Source organism: Opisthorchis viverrini (assembly GCF_000715545.1).
Source record: "Opisthorchis viverrini unplaced genomic scaffold opera_v5_224, whole genome shotgun sequence".
In the NCBI taxonomy this organism is placed as follows: Eukaryota; Metazoa; Platyhelminthes; class Trematoda; order Opisthorchiida; family Opisthorchiidae; genus Opisthorchis; species Opisthorchis viverrini.
Window position 1 is genome coordinate 53,858 of NW_008751878.1, and position 15,230 is coordinate 69,087.

The window sequence follows — 15,230 nt, forward strand, 5'->3', positions numbered from 1 at the left end:
GCACATTTTTGCCATTTAATCTCACAATAGACCCACTATGATGGACACATTGTGCCTGATGTGCGAGTATTGACTGTGCTAGCGCCTACCGCGCCTTGAAGAGCATTCACCGTCGTGTGTCCTTTCTTCGGTTGTTAGTCTTTAGACGCGTGTTTCCATATCAAAATCTTTACATACTTTGGGATTCATCTCATTAGACTGGAACTGTTCTTGGCATGATTTCGAACGAGACGCTTCTCTCTTTTCTTTCATATTCTCCTGTTACTCTTTCGCATTCATCGCTTGCATTCACTTTTTATGTTTGTGACCATGCTTTTCAAAAACAAAATAAATGATAATATACTGCTACGAGGTTGGGTACTTCGTTGGCGAGTTTAGCAAAAACCCGTGATGTCTACACAACAACTTCTAGTTTAGATAATCCACACAGCAGCAAGAACTAATTTACTACGGTTGGTCGTAATTAGAACTCGGCTTCATTTTCCGTGAATGGTTATTTGACTTGCTCTGTAATGACACCCAAAAGGCAGGAGTTAGATCATCTGCTTCGTAATAGGCCCGATTTCTAAAAAAATACATACCGTTGACGTAGTACCTCTCATTTGTGTGAGATGTTAACAAAACATATCTATTTCCCATCTAATTTATGACAGACCACTATGACTCAGCTGCGTCAATTGCAAACTCAGCTTCTTTTAATATATATCGTTATTTGATTGCTACTGAAAAAGAGGCTGTAAGTAGGCAATGCAACTTTTGTCGATAAACTTGATGGCTTCACGTAGTAAGATATGTACACATTGCTTGTTTCTCTGCCTCACCTGAACTGCTGAGTTCCAAATTAGCTCAGATCAAATACAAAATATCCAACCAAGCACTTCTTAGGTGCCCTTTGTTTCAAAACACTGCTTCAAACAAATGTATAGTGTTCCGCCTGTCACCTGACTTTGGGCTTTTACACTATCGTACGGAAGAACTCACATATTACAGGCTGGGCTTCTTCGGGCACACAGTGCTTTCTATCCATCGATCTTTCATAGCCAGGGTGGCATTGACATTCGTAGTCACCGTATGGCATTACGACACATCGACCGTTGGGGCAGATGTTTGGCCCCATTCGTTCGCAGTGATCTGTCATTAAAACCACAAAAATGATTTATGAAGCAAACGTAGACAGAATATTCAACTGAGACAGCAAAAGTAATGAGCAAATTGAAGTTAGATATCAAATAAACGGAAGCCCTATCATGTGACTGAATTTGAGCTGCTCAGCCGATCCGCTTCAGCAAGGCGAATGCGAAATTGAGCCCTTTGGGGTTCTTTGGTATTACGATAAAAAGTACAGTGATGAAACGTACAATATGGATTTTCAAGAAACTTCCCACAAACTTTCCACGAGTTTTAAAATGGGCTGTATTTGTTGTGCAATCTTTTTGCAACGAGACAATGCGAACCAAATCATATATAATCTAAACCCATACACAGATGCGAAGATTTGTTAATTGCCCTGTCTTTTCCCTTGAAAGTTCTTCCTGTCAGTAAAACGAGACTGTGTTGAAAAGCTGGAAGGCACTGTACAGTGGTTGCATCCTTTTTGGGATTGATTAGCATTTCACAAACTCCAAAGAGCCTCGAACTAGTGACCTGCCGCCCAACAGTTTGAACACATGAACGTTCTGCCACAAGAGACTGATCCGCAGCCTGATTAACTCACGCTCACTTATCCTTCAGTCACGGGAACCGTATCACGTGATCGTGTATTGACTGGCTCCAAGAGTGACGGTTTCTCACACGGGAGTTCCACTCATGTTGTGTGAGTGACGTATAAACTATGAGCGCTGTGGGGAGATTCGATGATTTTCAATTAGGAATTTATTCGTTAATTAAAACCAATCTACGGAAGAAATTTGAGATGTACTGTACTGCTATTAACTCAATTTTGGGAATCAGCAATAATATGCGCCTCACGAAACAAAATGAACGAAATAAGACTACAGTGCTAACCAGCCACTTGTGGCGGAACAGTTGAATTCAAACTACTTGCCAGAAATTAGCGCTTTCGACACTACTTGTAGTTTCGTTAGATGGGCACTGCCGATGTTTTCGAATAAGGATAAAACACCTGTACAGCACGTTTCAGAGGGGTTTGGTAAACAATCGGTGGATTTGTTGCTGGGCAGGGTTTCGTTTCTGACACAAAAGCTTCGTCCAAGTGAGTAAGTAGAATGATCGGGTTTTAAGGCAGTCAGGAAAACAATCCGTGAGATTTCTTATGACTAACCGACTTGATCAGTGCTGGGTGTTCAGTGTGATGTTCCTGTGTGTTGGTTAGTGGGGATGACTAACGTTTACGATAGATTGATTAGGGGAGAACTCGGAATTTCCGTCCTCGCTTTTTCAGTCTAGGACACGTTAATGGAAACTTCCTCTTGGGGTCGTTCACAGATTTCGTTCACATTTGTTCGTCAAAGAGTGCAAGGCCAATAGGTTTGGGTGGTCAGTTGGATCTAACTCTACTTGAATTTTGTACTTTTAAACCCAGATCATTTTGCTGATAACTGCACACCGCCTTGTGTAATCTCGGCTGATCTAAAACCATTCTCCACACATTTGCAAGTTCTACCCCCTCTACTCTATTCACACTGGGATGTTTCGCGATTTCCACCGCCTCGGACATCAGTCGCAATAAATCCACCGATTGTCTACCAAACCTCTCTGAAACGATGACTTCTCAATAGGTTCCAAACATTTTCCACCTGTACAGTAATTTTCGGTTTTTCGGCATAGACTGGCTTCACTAACCAGACAAAATCCCTGTAGGGAATTATCAGTTATCCGCTTACTATCACCAGGTAGTAATATAGCCTTCTGGGAGTTACTTATGTGCAATTTAACCATCAGAAATAGCATTGCTTGTAATTAGCGAATATACACTCAATTGCAAACTAGTTTGGTTTTTTCGAGAGACTCACCTGGAACCCAGTTGAATCTCTCGTTTATGATGTTCTCAGGCAAATGAGTGTATATTCGATAATTTCGCACAATTTGGTTTCAATCGGAACATAAGGTTGACGGAAACCCGGGGGCTGCGCCTACCTGATGAGCCCCAAAAAGGCGAAACCGGGCGTTGGCTGTCGATGGATTTTCAGCAACCTTGTGAGTAGTACATGACAAAGATATAGCATTGTTTGTAGTTTCACCATGTCTGTTCGATCGAACTTTATTCGATAGCCTTTCTCCCATGACTAGTTATCTCATACTAAAGTTTTCGTATCATACTTCCATCATCAGCCTGATAAAAGCGTACATATTAAGGGTAAATTGGAATGTATTCTCTCGCAGAACGATGACATTTGACAGTCAATTCTTGTGAGAAAAAAAGCCACCCACAAAAGTTAACCTTGGTATAATTATAGCCACGCAGAGTAATTGGAGCAGTTACGACATTCCTTCCGCCAAGCCATTGACACACCGATTGTCAAAACCGGCCAGGCAAAGTTTGTGCATGTGTCATGTGTGTACATTGTAGGGAAGATTTATACCCGTTAAAGTTTTTTTCGGCGATCTTCTCTCAACCAAATTTAGAACCAATCTCTACGAAAGCGGACGATCCTGACAACTGTGCTATACAAGTACGTCTGTCGCAAGTGTGCATGTTGGAAGGACACTACACGTAAGTTTGCTGTAAACACTTCGAAGGCAACTTTTTGACTAGTGATCCTTTAGGAAAATATATTACTCTAGGACGATCCTGACAACTGTGCTATACAAGTTGGTCTGTCGCAAGAGTGCATGTTGGAAGGACACTACACGTAAGGTTGCTGTAAACTCTTCGAAGGCAACTTTTCGACTAGTGATCCTTTAGGAAAATATATTACTCTACCAGAAATATCATCCCAACCGAAACAAGGACCACTAATTGAAGAATACCATAAATGAGGGATTCACCTGGTCTCTCGTTAAAACGAAATCTGGGTAAAATGAGCGTATGTCGTATAACACGTTGTTCTTGTTGTTGTTCAATGGATTTGGAAGTGTCTTACCCATTTCAGCTCGAGGTAAAACAAGCTCTGTAATCTATTACTCATCTTAAAAGCGCTACAATCATATGCTGTGCTTATCACTGTGCGCTGTGTGTAGTGATTTTATGATCGAAATGGTAAGCCAGTTTTCAGGACCTTCCTACCAAGGCTGAACGATACTATCACACTGTTCTTTTCCACTTCTACTGATGGCTTAAATTGTTGTTGATTTCATTACCGAAATAGAAATACTTAGAGTTTCAGTGTCATAGGGAAGAACATGGTGCTGGCAATCATGTTTTTTTCTGCGCAGCAATGACCGTTCCAGGGGTTTGACTGCAACCATCTGACACCTGAAGCAAGCGTCTCACATATGGCTCGTCACCAGGCGAACTTAAACTATCATGCATGATAGTACAGTCATTGCTTTCACACCTTCATAAAAATTCAAACGTGAGTGAATGTACTCGTGTTAAAACCCCAGTATATCTGTGTCCTTGCAAGATGTACTCCTTGACGTCAGACACGTTTCTTGTCAAATGAACTGAGGCGTTAACGACATATTTACGAACTGTCAGAGTAGAGTATTCCTTCTGATTTCCACCGGGATACCAACAACAAACGTTTGAGACGAATTACTTCGGGTTGATTTGTGCTTAGCTAAGCTGAGCGAAGAAGAAGATTTATACCCGTTAAAGTTTTTTTCGGCGATCTTCTCTCAACCAAATTTAGAACCAATCTCTACGAAAGCGGACGATCCTGACAACTGTGCTATACAAGTACGTCTGTCGCAAGTGTGCATGTTGGAAGGACACTACACGTAAGTTTGCTGTAAACACTTCGAAGGCAACTTTTTGACTAGTGATCCTTTAGGAAAATATATTACTCTACCAGAAATATCATCCCAACCGAAACAAGGACCACTAATTGAAGAATACCATAAATGAGGGATTCACCTGGTCTCTCGTTAAAACGAAATCTGGGTAAAATGAGCGTATGTCGTATAACACGTTGTTCTTGTTGTTGTTCAATGGATTTGGAAGTGTCTTACCCATTTCAGCTCGAGGTAAAACAAGCTCTGTAATCTATTACTCATCTTAAAAGCGCTACAATCATATGCTGTGCTTATCACTGTGCGCTGTGTGTAGTGATTTTATGATCGAAATGGTAAGCCAGTTTTCAGGACCTTCCTACCAAGGCTGAACGATACTATCACACTGTTCTTTTCCACTTCTACTGATGGCTTAAATTGTTGTTGATTTCATTACCGAAATAGAAATACTTAGAGTTTCAGTGTCATAGGGAAGAACATGGTGCTGGCAATCATGTTTTTTTCTGCGCAGCAATGACCGTTCCAGGGGTTTGACTGCAACCATCTGACACCTGAAGCAAGCGTCTCACAATTGACTCGTCACCAGGCGAACTTAAACTATCATGCATGATAGTACAGTCATTGCTTTCACACCTTCATAAAAATTCAAACGTGAGTGAATGTACTCGTGTTAAAACCCCAGTATATCTGTGTCCTTGCAAGATGTACTCCTTGACGTCAGACACGTTTCTTGTCAAATGAACTGAGGCGTTAACGACATATTTACGAACTGTCAGAGTAGAGTATTCCTTCTGATTTCCACCGGGATACCAACAACAAACGTTTGAGACGAATTACTTCGGGTTGATTTGTGCTTAGCTAAGCTGAGCGAAGAATGCAATTTGTGATTCCCCATTGGAGAAAATGCAGTAATACGATCTCGTTGAATGTCTCTGACTATGTCCATTTTGAAACTAGATCCTATCACCTGAGGTAGTGTAGTTAAGATGGAACAAAATAATTGTTTGTTATTCCAGTTGAAGTTCACTAAGAACAAAGTGCCAACCACTGATGTTTTCGGGATCTCATCATCAGGTCAGTACTTATCTAGTGACTAAAATAGGATCAATAATGCAGTAAATAGCGAAGACTGGTTCCTAAATTAGAGACCGAAAAAATTGGGACGACTGGTCGTCAACCCATCTCATTTCACATCTAATGGGGAACAGTGAAACGGTCTAGAGAACTATGGGTTGAGCGATGTTTTAGAAGCCATATGACAAGGTTTACGTCAGCATAATCTCCATAAGACTTTCGAGTTTGAGGAACTGCCAAAAGACGTAGATTTGAATTCCAAATATAGGCGCTCTTTTGATGCGACCTCTCTTTCTACTAATGGCTCATCCATGGAGACCAGAAATTTCATTTGTGGCACGTCAGACTTTACACTCCCAGTCCACATTGTCGCCTCAAAAGAACTAGGTTTGCGTTGTACTTTTGGCCCACATCTCCAATTTACTTCCCCCGTTGAGTGACGTTTTTGTGGGTAAACTGGACTGAGTAGGGAGATCAGATGCACTCACTTTTTAGGCTAGTATCAACAAGTTCAGAAGTAAAATTCACTCACGCGTATCTCTCCATTCAATTCAATTATGAAGCCAAAAGAGAGAACGCGATTCAATTCTTGGGCATTAGATTAATCAGGCTGTCTGCCAGTTCATTTCAGGGATCTGTTCACGGGACAAAACAGGAAAATTTCATTCGTAATGCACTACTCGTAAGGTTGCTGGAAATTCGTCGACAGCCCACGACCGGTTTCGCCCTCCTCGGGGCTCATCAGGAAACATTTCAGTTTTCTGTCTCTACAGCAGAAACGAGCCCTGATTTACACCTAAAAAACCCAGTGAAAAGAATTTGCTCCGCTGACTTGCTGGAGTTTGGACTGAAGTACATTGCTAATGTGCTAAGAACTAACAGTTATCCATGAATATGTCTGAACGTCGTTTCCAACCGTCTATTACAACCATTATAAAGGAGCCAGTCTACTTGTCTCCACACTATAAAGGCAGCCTGTTGGCAGATGGTCATTCATTGTCCCTTTTAATCCCTACAACTCACGTTTACGTCTGAAACTCGGTTGTCTTGTTTCATAACCAACTGTTTGGTCAACTTTAATCCAGAATATGATTGTTTTTATTTCTTCTGCTGTTGTCCAGCGGAATATGTGAGGCGCACAACATGGCAGCCTGCTAAGGAAATAACTGAGCATCTGAAAACATCACTATACTCAACACCTTGACCAAAGGCTCAAACGCGCCACATATAGTTGGCACAGGTCATGTGATCAATCCGAACGAGCCATTCTACGTCACCTAGCCGGCACCCAAAGGCCTGCCAATATCGATCCAACGGTAAGGTTCGATTGAAGCCGGAGTGGTCTCATTCGCTTTCTATGCTGTCAAAAACGATATGTACGAGCGATGAGTCTGCCTCAGTCACGTGGTACGAGTCAAACGACTCAGTAGCTCAGCTCTACTCTGGACCTTCTCACAGCACCGTATTACGTGTGAAATAGGGTAGGCTGACGACCAGTCATCCGTACTTCTACGGTTATTAGTTCAGTAACAAATCTTTGCCGTTCATGTCACTACTGATCTTATTTTACCCATTCAGACATGTACTTATGTATTGACGGGATCCTTAAAAATCTGATATCTTTCACCGTGTTCTTGTTGTAATAATGGGAATATTCAAGCAATATGATTATATTTACTAAAGCCAAACTTCTAAAGCAATCAGTTTGCTTTTTGTCGCTCGCGTGTCGCAAGAATCGTAAATAAGGAGGCGAAATTTCGGAACGCCCAGTGGATTCCTGCAAGGAAATTTACCCTTAACTGATTTCAAGTTACACGATCTTCCCTGCTTTTCACCTGAGAAGTTATCAAATTTATTTTCCACTTTGTTCGCCTGGTGGCGGTGAAATAGCTCATGGAAATATTCGAGTCCCTAAACGCTAACACAAGGAAAGTAGCTCCTTCCCTGTTTGAACTTATGACGTGGAAGTTGGCTCCACTTGGTAGCAGACTTATACTACCCTTCTAGTTTTTGGCCGAAGGATGATCATCCCCTGAAACACCAAATTATGACAATAGATTTGATTTATGCTTTAGGATGGACAATTTGGTACATTGTAGTGCCATAACTTTACAGTTCTAAGGACATTAAACACCCAGAGTAAATACCGGTAGCGGAAAACACTCTCTGAAAAGAAAGTAGATAGTCTACGATTACGCTGTTTCTAAAAATCGCTACAAACTACTTTTAACTATTCTGTCAAGAAGCCAAGATTAAGCCGAATTCATGATGTTTCGATTGATCTGCTCAGGATTATGTAGGTACAGAACCGTGCGGCCGGTATCAGGTTATCAGCTCATCTGCTAAAATAACTGGCATCCTCGTTGTGAATTGCGAAGTATGATTCAAGTTTACTCCATAGATAACCGGGCATATACACGCGGAGTCACAACACTACTGAGTACCACGATATCAGTAGGCTATGGAGAAGCATCTCTACCGAAAAAATATGCCAAGCTCGTAGAACGATTCAGCCATCGATGAATAACAATACTACAGTGTTTTTGGATAACCAGTATAACATCAAGTTGACTTCATTGCAATTCTCTCTTCGGACGAAACCTAAAGAATGATGATGTGCTTTTCACAGTTAAACAAACCAATTTGTCTAGGTGTGATCGCTTTGGATCCTAGGTTCTTTATCACAAATTTCAGGCAAGTGCTTGATTGGTTATCTTTTCGCACAACACCAGTATCGCACCTCTAGCTCACACTTGTTTGGCACGTTTGGGATAAGGAAATCATTTTCAGATCAAGCATGGTAAAACAAATGAAATAATCGAATAATAACTTCCCCTTTTTGCGAATTATAAAAAATAATACCGCGATTGTACAAGATCTTCCGATGATGAACCGATTTTTTAATGTCTTCTATCTTGTACACACCCAATGACCTTAACGTGTGAGTTACTTACCTAAGTTGAATGCAACCACTTATTTGAATGTACCGTTGGAACGACAATCAACTTCTAGCAGTGCTCGAGTACACGTGGCAGTATATTTTAGGTAATCCACGTAGAACTACTCATTTTTGTCATGTTCAGCTTTTTCTCTTCAAGATGCCAATTTTTAGGTTTGCTATAAAGCACCTGTACGATTGTCAATGTGTGATTTGAGAATCTCTAATATGTGCCCCAAATGAAACGGCTCGCACGTATTTCTAATGGACACAATTAAAAATTTACTGCATACATGGCCATCAAAACGGATCTAAGGGAGCTTGTTTGACTTTCCAAAGTTTGTTGATAGCAACTTCTTAAAAAAATAAACATAACTGGTGTTACTATAACCAAAATATCCATCTCGCGAAACCCCAAAACTGCAACCAAATAGTTGTCGCGCTACCTGACTGGAGAGTCCTGACTGGCGGGTCAATCGATCGTCACAACCAGGACAATTATTAGGTCATCGTTCGGTGAGTCGGGCACACCAATCACATCGCTCAAACGTTAACACATTCACCCGTTCAGACGTGAAGATCCAGATGCGACTGACGTGCGTGGGTGGAGTAGTGGTTACATGATCGTCTCGCATGTCAGATGTCCAGGGTTCAAATCCCGACACGGCCATTGGATACGCACTGCTGATGAGCTCTAATAGAAGCCAAACTCGAGTCCAGTGCTTCCCCGTTTGGTGTAAACCCACTAGAATAATTACGGCCGGAACACGGGAACGACCGTTAGAACGAGAGTGGTGTGACTGTGAACTAACCGTTTTCCTTTAGTTAGGCTGAAAATAAGCATCGGATTCATGCGTCCGACAGAGGCGAGAGCGATTGCGTAGAGAGATTTTTGTGGCCAACACATTTTCCAGTGGAGGGTTACTTTGCCAGCATTGAGTTTGAATTTGTTTCTGGATTGTTGATGATGTGAGGTTCCCGTTACTAAGACCAAAAATAAAAAAATCGCTTTTCGCAGATTCGCACATGTTTCCCACTTTTGTGACGCATCAGTATGTATTGGAAATTTTACAACTTACTAAGACATCGTCGGCGATCGAACGATGGTGTGAATCCTGGATCGCAATTGCAGTAAAAGTCTCGTCCACTGGGAACACACTCCCCGTTGGGGCACAGGTAACCTCGATGAATTGCACACACGTCAATCTTCCCTAGAAAAAGATTTAATGAGACTGGTTACAACAAGTGTGCACAATCTTCCACTATTCTTTATCCAGAGAGAGAGAGAGAGAGCGATGCATTCTGTGTCGAGATAGTCAAGACTGAAGCTGTGTTCCAAAAAACGGTATGTTGACTGCTACCAGTGAGTCATGTAATAAACACAATTAACGATTAGGTGAAGAACAACGGTGAGTTTAGATGGAGGACAAAGTGATAAATATGAACTCAGGGATTAAACCGAACCACGATGTGTACAACCCAAAAATAAACTTTGAACGATGGTTAGATTTCTAAATATTGCAAATATATCGTTAACCGCTCGGAGAATCATCTTCGTTAAAATTGGGAAATGAAATTTCGCTGACAACATTTTTGGTTGATCGACTATGCTCACGAGCACCGTTGTTCAACAAGAAATGTTGAATTTTGCCCAGCCACAATCCACAGAAATGCAACAGAATTGCAACAGATGGCAACTCATGTCTGTGGCAAAACCAACTGACGGTTCCAGAGGCTAGTGAAGGCAATACACTTTCCAGAAGCTGGGTACATACAAAGTAATTAGTGGGCTAGACCATGCTTGCACACCTGTGATCAGCGTGAGAATTTCGAAGGACATGAGCTACTTTTTATTTGGTTTTTAAAACCACCCAAAGATTTGTCATGAGGAACAACATTATGCAGTGTAAAGTCATATGCATAACAGAAGATAGGTAGTGCTTTGAGGAACACTTCTGCAGTTCAGAGAATCCCACATGACTGCATTGGTGAACACAGTTGAAGTGAACGATGAATGTCATGCGAACAATGGCTAAACAGTTATATCATGGTATGGGTGTTGCTGTGACAAGTTGATATAAAATCACGTGTACAGCAAATGTTCCTACCACAAAGGATGGTTTGTGAAGTGCAAAACATGTATACATTCTATAATCGATGAGTATGAATAACCAGTATTCGTACATAATGTCCCCGTTTTAGGATCTGTAAATGGAAACTGGAAAATATATGGTGGATGAATGTTCTAGGTGGACGGATCCCCTGACGTACGGTTAATCAGTTTAATAGAAGTGACTCACAAGTGGTCTATTCTGCTGTAATAGAAAGCCATTACTAATATTTAGAAATAAATGACGGTGCAACCGAAAAATTAAAAAACTATGCTTGCGATGTTTTTAAATGTTTAGGGAACCATCAGAAGGTCCATATATCTAATAATAATAATAATAACAATAATCGTTAAGCTGTAACAGCCTTTTGGTGCCTAGCTGCCATGCCACGCGCACGAAGAACGAGGGCTGGGATACTGCCAGGTCGCTCAGGCCTAGGCAGGGAAAGTCGAGTGGCAGAGATCGGGTTCGAACCACGAATCTTCCGGTCAGTTAATTCGCGCTGTAACCACTTCGGCCATATCGCCCGTCCCAACTATCTAAGGCGGACTAAATTATACACACTGGACATTTTGAGGTAAAATACGCACACGATTTGATGGTACGCTCGAACTTCTGTGCTTTACTCGGCGGAGATATCTGAGAAAGATTGATTTACTGGTTCTCAAACAACCGACTGATTTTTGAAAGGTAGGTATGATTCTGTCTTAGGAACGAGCGTGTGAAAGGCAATATGAAATGCGAAAAAATAAGCAAAGCTTAGGTTGATATCACGGGGCTATTCACTTGTTTGTAGCACAAACATGCCCAATAAATGGCGGAATCACAATGCTGTGTTAAAGTAGCATCCTCATTATAAACTATCCAATCTACTTCCTCGAAAAAGTGACAAATTAGCTGCTGAGATTTAAGTAATACTCAAGTTTCTTATGCAATATAATTAGTTCACCCCCTATTTGGCTGAATTCAATGGCAAACAGACTGACACGTTGGACTGGTCAGAGCAAAAAGTAGTTGTTGGTTGAGAAATACACTCATTTGCAATTCAATTTGGTTTTCACGTGAAACCCAATTGAATCTCCCGTTTATGATATTCTACAACTGAATGTGCTGCATACAGGCCGCCTCATGATTCAGTTGGCACAATATTCAAGGTATCACAGTATATTTTCATGAAGGAAACTATTCACAAGGTTGATGAAAACTCTTCGACAGCCCACGACCGGTATCGCCCTTCTCGGAGGACATCATAAACGAGAGATTCGATTGAGTCTCCCGCGAAAACNTGATTTGCAAACGAGTGTAGTTCTCGAAAACGGTCCAATTTGGGTTCAAGTAGATCGTGAGGTTGACGGAAACTCGGGGATTGCGCCTATCTGATGAGCCCCAAGAAGGGGAACCCGTCGTAGTTGTTGGTTGGTTAATTCTTGTGTAAGTAGTCAAGAGAAGAGGGTGAAAACGTCAATCAATTGTTGATGAATGGAGGGCACAACTGTGTGATTGACTTTATTTATTGACTTTTGTTCACCGTCAGAAGAAGCATCACTTCCTCGTGAGACATGGCTGGATTGCTGTAAAGACATGTTGTGAAGTCCGGATAAAAACGAGTCCAAACGATTCTAAGATTTAACGAATGATTGGATAGACGGGATGTTTTAGAATTGAAGGCTTCGAGAAGGCTTATGAGCGCCGGGCGAGGGTGACGCTTTAGAGAGTGAACTTAGGAGGGCACGAAAACCTTGCAATTACAAGTAGCCAAAGCATAAGGATACAATAAAGCAGCTACTTATGTGGTCTGCCTGGGTTGGTCTGGACAGCCAAAGAGGAAGAAGGTATTTTGGTGTGGTCACTTAATGCAGCAGACTCGGTACACGTTGGTTAAGTGGAGGCGTATAGCTGTGTTTCCGTCGGGACTAGCGTTAGCCTTTTCGATTCAGCTTTGAAATCGGTCTGGAACAATCCGAGGAGATGAGACACTAAGGTATTGAAAGAGTCTAAACGCAAGACAAGTGACTGAGTTTTCTCGTCCAAAGAGGATTCGTGGAAGCTGAAATCGAGTTTCCAGTACCGATCAACCTCGCACATCCCATGCGTGTGCACGATATTTCGGATTGGCTGGATGATCCGATTAGATTCGTACATGATATCGTACATCGGTATACATGGTAGGGAACCTTATAGGCGGTAGTTGGTAGTCGCTTTAGCCCAATGTCACTAAACAACAAGCCGATGGTTAGCAATGTCCACTATTTGCAATAAACTTTCAGAGATAACTGGGGTTGGTAAGTAGAGTAACACAAAAAGCAAGTACCATGACTAACCTACATTTATTCACGGTTCTCTTGGTGTGTGTTTGGGAACATTGCAAGGGTACGAAGGAAGTTGAATAAATCGTAGCTGACATCCGTGTATTGTGCGGTGGCTAAGTGGCTGACCTCATAACCACAGTGAACAGCGTGAACAAACGTCCGCCCTCCGTTCAAATCAACCGTAGCTGACTCGAATAAGTGCTTTGCTCACTTGGTTAAAACGCACGAAAGTGATCAGAATTCTGGACACTAGATATTATTTTTTGAATGACCTTGTCAATGTGTTCACATCAAGTATGAATTTAATTACTTAGCTAACAAAACACCGCGATAAAATGAGCGCCTATCGCACCATAATGGCAAAAGTTTTGCAAAGATTAGGTCATCCGTCGGTAGTTACACTGAATGCGCGATTAATCGCTGATGGGAAATAGTTCAAAAAATCCCAGATAAAAATTAATTGAAGCTAATCACTCTCAACGAGGATAGGCATGGGGACTAGATAATCAGATTGTATCGCATATGCACTAGCCACCTTGAACCTACGGAACAAAAGAGTGTGCTTAGAATTTTCTCTCCTTATAGGGATGTAGACGAATCGGTTAGCACAAAACCCGCCATATCAGTATGGTTGCTTACAAAACACACTTTCTATCGATTTCTATAGGGTTACAAAGGAGCGGTAGCAATTTAGAATATTTTAAAGAATTCTCACCTAAACTGAGTACTGCAATCTTGAAATCAAAGTTACAAAACGTGGTTTACTCAAAGTATAATAGAAAGCATTTAAGTTCAAATTTTCAGGCTGTGGGACATTGAAGAACTCAAAGTTCCTGTTTAGTGATTTCACGCCAACCACGGTAGAACGCTTTTTCTAACTTTGATTCTGTTTCCATCTGTTGCGAAACAAGAGGCAGCATTTGTGTTCCTGCAATCTAGTGGGGCAGTAAACACACACACACATGATGGACCGGCGCAATATCCTCAAGGTGATTGTCAAACGTGATGAGGAGTGCTAAATTGGAAATTGGTTACCAGACACGATAAAAACGTAATCCAAATGCAGTGAGAGCAATTCATCTTCTAAGGCGAAACCAGTAGGATGATATAAGCCAACATGAAACGGAAGTCCTCACCAGTTGCTGTACAAGCGTTTGGAGAGTGTTCTACTGTCAAAGCCAGCAAAAGCTTTTGTGTTGAAGTATGTACAGGTTGTTGCAATCCACGGAATGTTGGAGGTTTAGGTGATGGAGTATGAAACCCTATTGCGTGAGACTGTTTTAAACGGTCGAGGAATCCTTACATCACTGCACGCATCTTTTGGCAAACCACCGTGTTTTCAATTGTGATAACATAAAACTGAACTTGCCGCAAGCGAACTTTGAATAACCGTTTAACGGCATTCTACTGAAGCGAGCAGGTGTAACATTGTACGACATGAATACAAACTAGAACGCTGATGAATGTTTTTATGGGAAATTAGGGTCCAACATGTGTACATTCGTGAACTAGTATTCCTTCATCAGAAATTTCGTTAACAAAAGACCTAAGAAGCGAAATATCTTCTGCTCGAAATATATTTTAAAGGAGCATCTATTGACAGACTAGTGTGTATATTGATTTCACTCACCCCATAAAAGGTAACAGCACAAAAACTATCTGCTTAGAGAGATTAGATTCAAAGCCGTAAGATTCCAATTTACTTTTGACTGTCTAATATTTGAGGGTACTCAGTCTGTAGAATGCTTCGGGAACTCTTTGTGGGATACGGCTGATCTGCTGGGGTCGTGGGTCGGAGTAAACTGTTAACTTGGATCAGTGCTGGTTGTACACAGTCCACATTAAGAACATTCTTTAAGGCAACTAAGCAAGACAAGTAAATACCGTGCCGACCGGCAATAAGATCATCATATAGCATGACTGTTTTAGTAACTTTGCCACTAT

General features: G+C 41.4%; 1 protein-coding gene across 1 annotated transcript in view; it reads right to left on the minus strand.

Annotated features, from left to right (window-relative positions):
• The window catches only part of T265_14583 (hypothetical protein), a gene marked incomplete at both ends in the record, with an annotated part of 33,845 nt that extends 23,768 nt beyond the window's left edge, over positions 1-10,077 (minus strand). The window contains 2 exons of the mRNA XM_009174314.1: positions 982-1,131; positions 9,946-10,077. Coding sequence (XP_009172578.1) covers positions 982-1,131; positions 9,946-10,075 — 280 coding nt within the window. The remainder of the gene's footprint in view (positions 1-981; positions 1,132-9,945) is intronic.
• Between the last annotated feature and the right edge of the window lie 5,153 nt (positions 10,078-15,230).